The 10,365-nt window shown below is 43.5% G+C and overlaps 1 protein-coding gene across 1 annotated transcript in view; it reads right to left on the reverse strand.

Moving 5' to 3' along the window:
• erap1b (endoplasmic reticulum aminopeptidase 1b) overlaps positions 1-10,365 on the reverse strand; it is a 36,353-nt gene that overhangs the window by 19,688 nt on the left and 6,300 nt on the right. The window contains exons 3-19 of the mRNA XM_008283532.1: positions 8,753-8,891; positions 8,466-8,600; positions 8,202-8,322; positions 7,721-7,875; positions 7,430-7,543; positions 7,118-7,249; positions 6,856-6,987; positions 6,337-6,420; positions 5,903-6,060; positions 5,503-5,582; positions 5,199-5,382; positions 4,742-4,898; positions 2,165-2,349; positions 1,904-2,065; positions 1,669-1,809; positions 947-1,028; positions 81-623 (exon numbers count right to left, since the gene is read on the reverse strand). Coding sequence (XP_008281754.1) covers positions 453-623; positions 947-1,028; positions 1,669-1,809; positions 1,904-2,065; positions 2,165-2,349; positions 4,742-4,898; positions 5,199-5,382; positions 5,503-5,582; positions 5,903-6,060; positions 6,337-6,420; positions 6,856-6,987; positions 7,118-7,249; positions 7,430-7,543; positions 7,721-7,875; positions 8,202-8,322; positions 8,466-8,600; positions 8,753-8,891 — 2,332 coding nt within the window. The 3' untranslated portion in view covers positions 81-452. The remainder of the gene's footprint in view (positions 1-80; positions 624-946; positions 1,029-1,668; positions 1,810-1,903; positions 2,066-2,164; positions 2,350-4,741; positions 4,899-5,198; positions 5,383-5,502; positions 5,583-5,902; positions 6,061-6,336; positions 6,421-6,855; positions 6,988-7,117; positions 7,250-7,429; positions 7,544-7,720; positions 7,876-8,201; positions 8,323-8,465; positions 8,601-8,752; positions 8,892-10,365) is intronic.

Consider the following 10,365-nt stretch of genomic DNA (forward strand, 5'->3'; position numbering starts at 1 on the left):
GCAAAGTATTTTTTGGAATCACAACAACCAGGAAACCCCACAATGTGCCCGATCATGTCACATCTTTAAACCTCTCCCATGTGGGGGTTCATTAAGGCATTCCTTCAGGTTATTGTTCACGACATTTACAATGCCTAAAGTTCTACAGATCTGAAAAAGCACTTATTTGGAGTATTTCATGTTTTGGAATATGTTCAGTTACATGTATTACTATCTATTTCAAAGCAAGGTACTTTTGTGATGATGTTTTTTTTAATGTTTGGATTTGGGAAGGATGCCAAATAATTCTAAATGCAAAATCTGTCATTGCCTTTAACATTAAGGTGCGTGTTTGACGTGTCTGATTGTTGTCAGCGAGCATCAGGTCGTCTCATTTGTGATGCAGGACCACACCTCTGTTTCTGCCTGGAGCAGCACAATCATCCACGACAGACATTCTGTTTTCCCTGCAGTTATAAATCCTCATGAGACACTCTGTGGGTGCGTTTGTCCAGCCAGGCCTGCAGCAGAGGAAGGTTGGTGTCCATCCAGCGGATGTTATCCTCGATGGTCTCGTAGGCCTGCTGGATGCACCTCATCTCAGAGCCCGTCTCCTCGGTCAGGGAGCCGAAGAAGCTTCGTACCTGAGAACATGCAGAGGAGGGAGGCTTCAATCCACTGACAGGATTACTGCTTTATTATTTTGTACACTGTGCAATGAATATAAAGGAATCCTGTTCTTTTCTATGTATTTTGCAGTAAGATCTAAGCAAGAACGTACAAACTGATCATGATCATACAGTGGACTGTGAGACAGGGTTTTCTGTCATTTTCTGTTAATTGGACAAATATCTCTACATCGTTAAGATCCTATAAGCAGGGTTCTTGTGGCTGTGAGCAGATGAACATACCATAGTTTCTAGTGAAAGTAATAGAAGTCCAGGTGGACACACAGAGTCTTACGTACCTCATGTAGCATCTCCCTGGTCGAGTACTGGTTGGTCACCTGAGTCACCAAGAATGATATCGTGCTGGACCCGAGGTCAAACCTGTTGCATGAAAGCAAACACGGACACAAATCAAAGTTCACAATATTCAGCTCTGTTTACATTCTCACGTCCAGTTTAAAAACACGGCAACACTTGAAGTATTTTTCCTACAAAGCTTTACATGTGTGGCCCAGAAGCTAAACGGTTCAGCTGCTGTAAGGATCTGTGCAGTAGTGCTGCTCAGTGTCGCAGTAATGCTCCCTGTAGTGGTAATGTGGGCCGAGGCACCTGCAAATCAGTGTCACGGTCAGAAGAAGACTGAAAATGTGCTGAGTCATGATAGAAGTTGCCAAGAGGCGTCCTTGCTGAGGGCAGAGAACCTCAACGCTGACACCTTTAATTCTGGCATCCACATTTTTTACATTTTTCTGTAGTTTCAAGGTCGAAATACTGTAGTGTAGTGTTTAATGCTTATTTTACTCATATGTGTTCCAGTACATAGAAAAACACCTCATTAACATGTTAACAAGGTGAAAAGATCACTCCTGTCTCTTTAAAAATATCATGCAGGTACAAAACTACACTATACATCACCATGACATGCTTGTTTGTAGCACGTCAGGCTGATAATAGAGGCGTTTTTAAGAATAAATGATGCTTGTGGAGCATCAAAGTAAGAGGAAAAGTGACACCAACTGACTTCTTGATCAAGGTGTGCCAGTGGGCTCGGAGGAAGTCCCAGGCCAGTTTGTAGCCGTGTGGGTTCTTGCTGATGGAGACAATCACGTCTGGGAGGTCCTGAGTCTTCATCACCTCGCCGTGGAGGCTCTGCTCCATCAACCTGCACACAGGAAGAGATCAGCAAAGAGACAGTTACATTCTGTTTTCTTTAACTAGGATTTGTGAATGTGTCCCAGGTTCCATCCTCTACACACCACTGGAGTTTGTCCGTCTGTGGGCTCCAAGCCATGGCACTCTTCAGGCGGCTCCTGAAAGACATCTGCATGGAGTGTCGGTACTTCTCAAACAGGAAGTCAAATCCTTCTGGTGTCCGAACTCCCATCATGAACACAGCCATTGTGATGTCGACAGGGAGGCTAGAAAAAGAGACAATCTGAAAATGTTTGAACTTCACACACATCACGTGCTTGTAAATACTGGAACCAGAACTCTGTCGTGGTGCTGAGGCCTCTGACCTCATGTCGCCGTCGGACTCCTTCCACTGGTTGAAGAGCCGCGTGGCTTTGTTCACACAGGGAGCGTGGTTCCTGACGCAGGCGAACAGCAGCAGATAACTCCTCAGAACTCGCTCGGACACAGAACCAGAGTCGGCCCACTCCTGCCGGTCAATCAGGCCCCGGAACAAATCCACTATGTAGCCCTGAGAGACACAAGCAGCCGCTGTGTAAGTTACTGCTGACAGGAGTTGTCAGTTAGACTTACTGGACATATGTTGGTTGCAACTTTGCCATAAATTAGCTGTTTTAGTAGAAATTAAAGTTTCATTTCACCACGAATTCTTGTCAGTTGTAGTTAGATATAATAATGCTCATTTTCATTTTTTTTTATCACTTTAAACTGAAGCTATTTGTGACTTGTTTGCTGTGGGTTACACCTAACAAGCAGTTTTAGGACCTGGTTTTGGAATCTGTTAACTTGTTTTGGTTATTGCTGTTCAGAATTTCTCAGTACTTATTTAAGAAACTGTGAATCAAAAGGGTAAGATGTCATATGCACAAGGTTCCCAGAGGAGATTTGGACTTCTGTTTGTTCCCTTTGGTCCCGAGTGGGTTCTGCTTGTTTTGTGCACAAGCATGCACAACATAATACATAACTAGTGTCACACTATGTCAGTGACCCACAGGTGGCAGTAATGTTCCAAGAAAGGCACCAGTCATGGAAGGGAAGGAGATGACTGCACACCATCAAACATGGAGGCAAACTAAACATGGATTCAAATTACTTAAACACACGTCTGGTATGTTTTCATGATCTTAATTTTTCTAATTTCTGTAAACATAGAAGTGCAGTTTAATTCCATTTAACTATCTTGTTTTAATGGTATGTTTTAACTGAAAGTTTGGATTTAGACTGTCCCAAAACCCTTTAAAGCAGCGTGACAACACAAACATCTATTGATAGTTTAAAGGTTTTAACATCGAGGCGGACTGGTATTAAATATTTACTAGAATTCTGTCCGTTTGGAGACATGAATGCTGCCTTCGCTAACCTTCATCTGGTTCTCCAGCGCTGCCATGTCTCTCTTCTCCATCAGTTTGTAGAGCGGTACCAGCTCTCTGAGGCCCTGAGTCACGGCCATGACCGCCGTCTCTCTGGACAGGTACAGCGACAGCTCCAGAGCCGTGTCCAGCCTCACCTTCCCCACGCTGCCAGACACAAGTCNTGGTTGAAGAGCTGCGTGGCTTTGTTCACACAGGGAGCGTGGTTCCTGACGCAGGCGAACAGCAGCATATAACTCCTCAACACTCGCTCGGTCACTGAACCAGAGTCGGTCCACTCCTGCCGGTCAATCAGGTCCCGGAACAGATTGACAATGTAGTCCTGAGAGACACAAGCAGCCGCTGTATAAGTTACTGCTGACAGGAGTTGTCAGTTAGACTTACTGGACATACAGTCATGGAAAAATTTATCAGACCAGCCTTGTTTTCTTCAATTACTTGTTCACCTTAATGCCTGGTACAACTAAAGGTACATTTGTTTGGACAAATATAATGATAAAAACAAAAACATCTCATAAGAGTTTAATTTAAGAGCTGATATCTACACATGTTCCATGGTTTTCTTGATAAATCCAAAATCACTGAAGCTCTTACATCAATAGCTATGGTACTGCCAAAAACAATGCTTTCAGGCATTCCATGTTTTCTTTTCTGTCTGTTTTAGTCACATGATGCACACAGGAGTTAGTACTTGCTTGCATGACCATCGTTTTGATGACTGCAGCCATGCACCTTGGCTGCTCTCCACCAGCTTCTGACATGGTTCTGTTGTCACAGCAGCCCATTCCTGTTGCACAAATTTAAACTAATGTGCTTTGTTTTTGGGCTTGTAGTTCTTCATTTAGTGTTTGATGATTGCCCTTCACACAGTTGTGTTTGCCCTGTTCCACCCAAACTTAAACAATCCTATGTTTTACTGTAGGGGCAAGATAGTCTGGTTTGTAGGTTTCTCCAGGCTTCCTACGAACCAGTAAGTTTGCTGGAGTTGGCATCAGCTTAAAATTGGATTCATCAATGAAGAGAACCTTAGCCCAATCATCAACAGTCCACTTCTTATGATCCCCAGCAAAGGGTAACCGGGCTTTCAGACCAGCTTCAAGAAGTCGGTTTCCAACTGTCCTTGCTGAACAAGTCACATTTCTCAACAGTGCCCACGGTCATCTTGTGGGGTAGAGAGACGTTTTTACTGCCACGACCAGCTAGCAATGTGGTAGCACCATGTTGGACCTGTTTTTTCTTTATGTAATGAACGTTTGTCTTGGAGATGTTCAGTTTTTTCGCTACCTGTTTCTCACTCATGCCAATTTCCAGCAGTGCCAAGATGGCTGCCTTTGTGGCTTCACATAATTATTTTGTTTTAGGCATCATGTGAAAGCTGACAACTTCTGAGTTGTGCTACGGCTTGAATGTAAGCAGGAAACCACTCCAGGCTTTTGCATGTGCTGCTGATGACATGAAATGGCCGCTTATAGACCCTGGGAATAAAATTATAGGACATATAGTATTATATAATCAGTTGCATTTTTTTTAAACCTTCATCTGGTTCTCCAACGCTGCCATGTCTCTCTTCTCCATCAGTTTGTAGAGCGGTACGAGCTCTCCGAGGCCCTGAGTCACGGCCATGACCGCCGTCTCTCTGGACAGGTACAGCGACAGCTCCAGAGCCGTGTCCAGCCTCACCTTCCCCACGCTGCCAGACACAAGTCGGGCTTCAAATCAGCATCAAGCAATTTTTTATTTGAGGCTGACATGTTAAGTAGATATTAGCTAACTGAAGGATATCAAATCTCACTTCAGAACCAAGAGTATAGAGACAACAACACTGAATTTACCATCTGAACACACACAAGCTTCCCTTTTTTACCACAAAGTTGGTATTTAGTTAAATCTTCTTTATGGCAACTGTGAGCATCAGATTGCTTCACCAAAGCCAGACATTATGTGACGCCGGACTAACAGCAGATGTTATTATATAAATCTTCAAACCGACCTGACCAGCTGGAAGACGTTCTGGATGAGGCTGGCGCGGTCGTTGCTGCTCAGAGCTGTGTGGTTGTGCTGCAGCAGCTTGATGATGGAGTTCCAGCCTTCGCCTGCATAGTGGACCATGTAGTAGCCGCTCATGTCCACGTTGAACTTGACCCAGTCCACCTCCTCCGGCAGGTACAGCACATCTGCATGGGAAGGAAGAGTTAAGATGAGTAAAGGGGACGTGTGGATGTGCACGTGGATAAAGCAGGTAAGTATAGCAATTTAAAGAAAACAGCCTCATCTAAGTGGAGTAAATCACTCACCAGTCTTTGTCTTGAGCAGGAAGCGGCGGATGGTGCTGGAGGCGCTGGTCATGTAGGTCAGTGGGATCTGCCACAGGAATCTATCCACACAAAACAAAGATCAAACAAAGAGAAAAACAACAGCTACACAATTATGGAAAATAAGAAAAATTCTGAAAAATAAAGTTGAACTTTCATTCATGTAAAATGATGTAACAGTTTTCCATTAAACTGACTGATTAATGCATTTCAGCTGCTACAGTTTGTGCAGCATCTGAATGTTCTTTCCTTTGTCAGCGTCTGGCTGTTATGTAAAGAATGCTTTTAAAATAAACTTCAAATGCAGGAAGGTGAACTTCTGCCATAACTCAGACTCCAGACTTGTGTATTCTGCCATAACACTCTTAATCCAATGTGTTACCCTTCAGTGAGCGACGGATCGTCCGTCTTCAGGTATCTCTCCTGACTGAGCCTGACCTCCCGACCTCTGACCTCCACGGTGACCAGCGGGAAGCCTTCCTGCAGCGTCCAGGTGTCCATGATGGCTTTCACGTCCAGCTCATCACCAGAGTGCCACTTCTGTGTATGCACACACACATCCCAGATCAATTATTTAGCAGCATAAACAATGACTTGTGTGATTTGTGGCACTGCCACCTTGTGGTGTGGATCTGAGAGTACTGATTGATCAGGCTTGCTGACGAGAATAACTTCCTTTGGTGTAGAATTTAGGCTTTGTTAGTTTGCAGACCATTCGCAGTGCGAAGAGGCTATAGGACACACTAAACAAGAGCTCTTTATTGTAATTGGTAGAATCAGTCTGTATTTGGTTAAATACCAAGCATGAAAACTTACAGAAGCTTCAGACTGGAGTTTGTGTTTGGAGCAGTATTCTCTGTGTTTTATTCGGCCTTCGACCAGATCATCTGAGTCGCAGAGCTGATGGGGAGAAGCACAACATTTAGCAGAGAATTAAAAGAGGAAAAACAATGGACACATTCAGCATGCTTTCTCAAACACACCAGGGTTTAAATGATAAATAGAAATACAAATTTTACTGCTACTTTAGGGTTACATGAGTACAAAAAACTGTATGGCAAGCTGAAAAACTTTCAACAACACAGCTTTTTAGAATCTTATAATACAGTCGGCTACTGAGATAAAATCAAATGATAATTCAACAGGCACACTGTTGGCATCTGTATCCTCGTCAAACCATTAGTTACACAACTTAATTATATTTTGCTTCTCAAACCACTGACTGTTCTTCGACTGAGCTTTAAGCCAAATGACAAATCTCTCATTGAATTTGACATAAACATTTCTTTAACTCTCAATCTCTTATCCAAAGTCATAAACACACACATGACTCACATTGGTCAGACTCTCCCACAGGTGGCTGTTCACAGTGTTTTGGTAGCTGTAACGTTTGAGGTATCGGATGATGCCGATCTCAAAGGCCTCAGGAGTGAGAAAGTCCCGCAGCATATTCAGAATACAAGCTCCCTAAAAAGTTGATAAAGTTAAGTTAAGCTTTGAGAATAACGAAACATACAGATAATTGTTGGTACAGTTCTAATATCCTCTTTACAGTCAGTGTATCTACATCAGGTGGTTCCTTTAGCATGAGGCTCACCTTGTCATATGACACGTCGTCAAACATCTCCTGGATCTGTGTGGGGTTTTCCACGGGGGTGGAAACTGGGTGAGAGGAGCTGAGGGAGTCCACATCCATCGCCTCGAAACATTTCCCCAAGAAGAAGTCATCCTGGGTTACAGAGAGGATGGAAAGAGTTGTTTTTATGTGAGTCTTTGTTGTCTTATAGGAAAAAATGCTGCTGGAGAGTTGATTGAGGTATGTGCAGGAAATCTTTCTGAAAGCAGGATAGACTGCCCTGTATATGTTCTAAGATACGTTAACTCTCAGCTCTCTGTGCTCAGCTCTCACCACTTGCAGCTCTGGGTAGGTGATGTGGAGGGAAACATACTCCATGAACTTGGCGAAACCCTCGTTGAGCCACAAGTCATTCCACCACTCCATCGTCACCAGGTTGCCAAACCACTGAAAACACAGAAAAACTCTATTTAACATAGAAATGCTTCATTCCTGTTATACTGACAAGAACAAATCTACTGTCTTCTACTTTACCTGCAACATCAATCATCCTGCCCTTAAAACTGAAGCATTTTTTCTTTTCTAACTCCACCAGCTTTACACAGAATGATGAACTGTGCTAACCTGGTGTGCCAGCTCGTGGGCAATGACCTTAGCAATGGCCAGTTTGTCGGAGGCGGAGGACTTGTCGGGGTCGAAGAGGAGGCCGGTCTCTCTGTAGGTGGTCAGACCCCAGTTCTCCATCGCACCCGACTGGAAGTCAGGGATAGCAGCCAGGTCTGCAGGGAGCAACATCCAGCACATGATCACAACTAAACATGGTGCATTCATGACTTCTCCTGGTCCAACTTCTCCTCCGAAACATCTGCTCATACTTTCTATAGTCATCAGTTTTCATACATATTGCAGACCTGTGACTTTTACACACTGTTGTACTTATTCTACCCTCCTGTAGCATCTGGTGGTATCGAGTCCAGTGAAAATACGTTCAATACAAAATAAAACTTTTGGAGTCAAAGCAGCAAACTTACTTTTTAGATACTACGTACTGAAGCCACTGCTAGTCCATTTTAATCATGTGTCACTACCATGTATTTCCACTGACCCTGTTTGGGAAGCGGGTAAGGAATATCAAAATAGTCGTCGTAGAAGTCCAGCAGCTTGACAGCAGCATCCAATGCAAAGGCCGTCTGGTCGATCTTCTCAGGGACAGTATAAATGGATATCTGATGGAAAATACAGTTAGAAAAAAAAACAGTAAAGAGACATGTTATGCTGTGTTAATTAATTCATGGATGTTAAATGACTGTTTTAAATGTTCAGATTCTGGAAAATGCAAAAAATAGTTAAAAATACTTCTAGTTCTCACCTTGACGCCGTGCTGGGTGGTTTTGCTCACAGACAGGAAGTCAGAAACAACGTAGGCCACCAAGTAAGTGCTCATTTTCACGGTTGTGTCAAAGTGATCCTCGAGCAAACCGCCCGGTAACTCCACCGTTTTAACCTGAGAAATGCAAGTGTGTGGTAGAAGAATCGGAGAGAAGAAAGGTAAGAACTTTAAAAAATAAAACTCATTTCTGTCATTTAATTCTGACAGTCTATGTGAAGGCAGGTGATTGTTATCTGAAATCATGTGAACTTAAAGTGAGCTGACACCTTGGGCATGTTGGAGATGGCTATGTGTCGTGGCTCCCGTATGATCCGTATGGTGAAGTTGGCTTTGAAGGCGGGTTCATCGAAACAGGGGAAGGCTCCACGAGCAAAAGTGGCTTCAAACTGCGTCGATGCCAGGACCCTGAGAATGGATTAGAACCATGAATAAAAGTGAATTAAAGCTGCTATATTTAGCTTATTGAAGCATCAGTTTAATGGTAATAAATCTGCTGATATTGCTGCAAATGAAACTTTTCTTGTCTTATTAACTTTTACTAGCGGTACTGCTAATTGCAAATGAAAGGTCTCATGTTTTACCAAGTTATTATATGTCTCACATGTCCCTAGAAAGACAAGAATAGAGCAGTTTCTCATATTTTGTGGGCCTCTAGACACACTGGGACACATAATTATGTTTAATAAAAACTATTCAAAGCTGTATTTTGCATAATACGACCCCTTTAGGACTACTTTTCCATCAACTTCTTGCTTTCTGTTACAAAAAACAGATTATTAGTTGTTATTAGTTGTTGATTTTGTATTCTCTGTTGGCATCTAAGCAATGCTGGAAGTTACTATTTGTCTGACAAACAGCACTTCAGCCTGAATCTTGTGATATCTGATCAAACGCAGCTGGAAAAGGCCACAAATGAACTAAATTGGTTGAAATCATATTTATCATTTTAGGCCGGCTGTGGCTCCGGTGGTAGAGCTGGTCGGTTAATGATCAGAAGGTCGGTAGTGCAGTTCCGCCCTGTAACCTGTGTCATGGCTGTTGTGTCCTTGGGCAATTCACTTCACCACCTTGCCTGGTGTGAATGCGTATGAATGGTGGTCGGAGGGGCAGAATGGCAGCCAGGCCTCTGTCAGTCTGCCCCAGGGCAGCTGTGGCTACAATCGTAGCTCCCACCACCAGGATGAATGTGTGTGAATGATTGACAGTGTAAAGCGACTCTGAGTGTCTAGAAAAGCGATATATCAATCTGATCAGTTGTTATTATTAATTTAAAATCCTGCTTTTAACTTATAAAACTCTCACTGACCAGCTCCATTTGACCTTAAATACCTTATTGTACCGGATCATCCTAACAGAGCCCGTCGCTCTCAGGCTGCAGGTCTACTGGTGGTTCCCAGAGTTTCCAGAAGTACACAGTTATCAGCTCCTCTCTCATGAAATCAGCTCCCAGTTTGGGTCCATGAGGCAGACACCCTCTCTACTTTTAAGATTAGGCTTAAAACGTTCCTCTTTGATAAAGCTTATAAATAGAGCTGCTCAGGATCACCTGAACTGTCCCTAAGTTATGCTGCTATAGCAGGAGACTGCCGGGGGATTCTAATGATGTACTGAGCTCCTCTCCTTTCATCTCCTCTCCTCTCATCTCCTCTCATCTCATCTCATCTCATCTCCTCTCCTCCATACAGTTAGAACCACCATCACATGTCACTGACTCTGTGTTTCCTCAGGTCCTGTGCTTGTTCTCTCTGCAGACGTCTCTGGATCCAGAGCTTCACGTCTCTGACCTGCAGCCGCTGGCCTCACCGACCCCCAAAATACTTCCTTCATATTTATTATTCTGGTTTATTGCTGCTCTCCATATGTTTTCCCCTCCCCCCCT

This window comes from Stegastes partitus, unplaced genomic scaffold, assembly GCF_000690725.1.
Source record: "Stegastes partitus isolate 25-593 unplaced genomic scaffold, Stegastes_partitus-1.0.2 Scaffold317, whole genome shotgun sequence".
Taxonomy (NCBI): Eukaryota; Metazoa; Chordata; class Actinopteri; family Pomacentridae; genus Stegastes; species Stegastes partitus.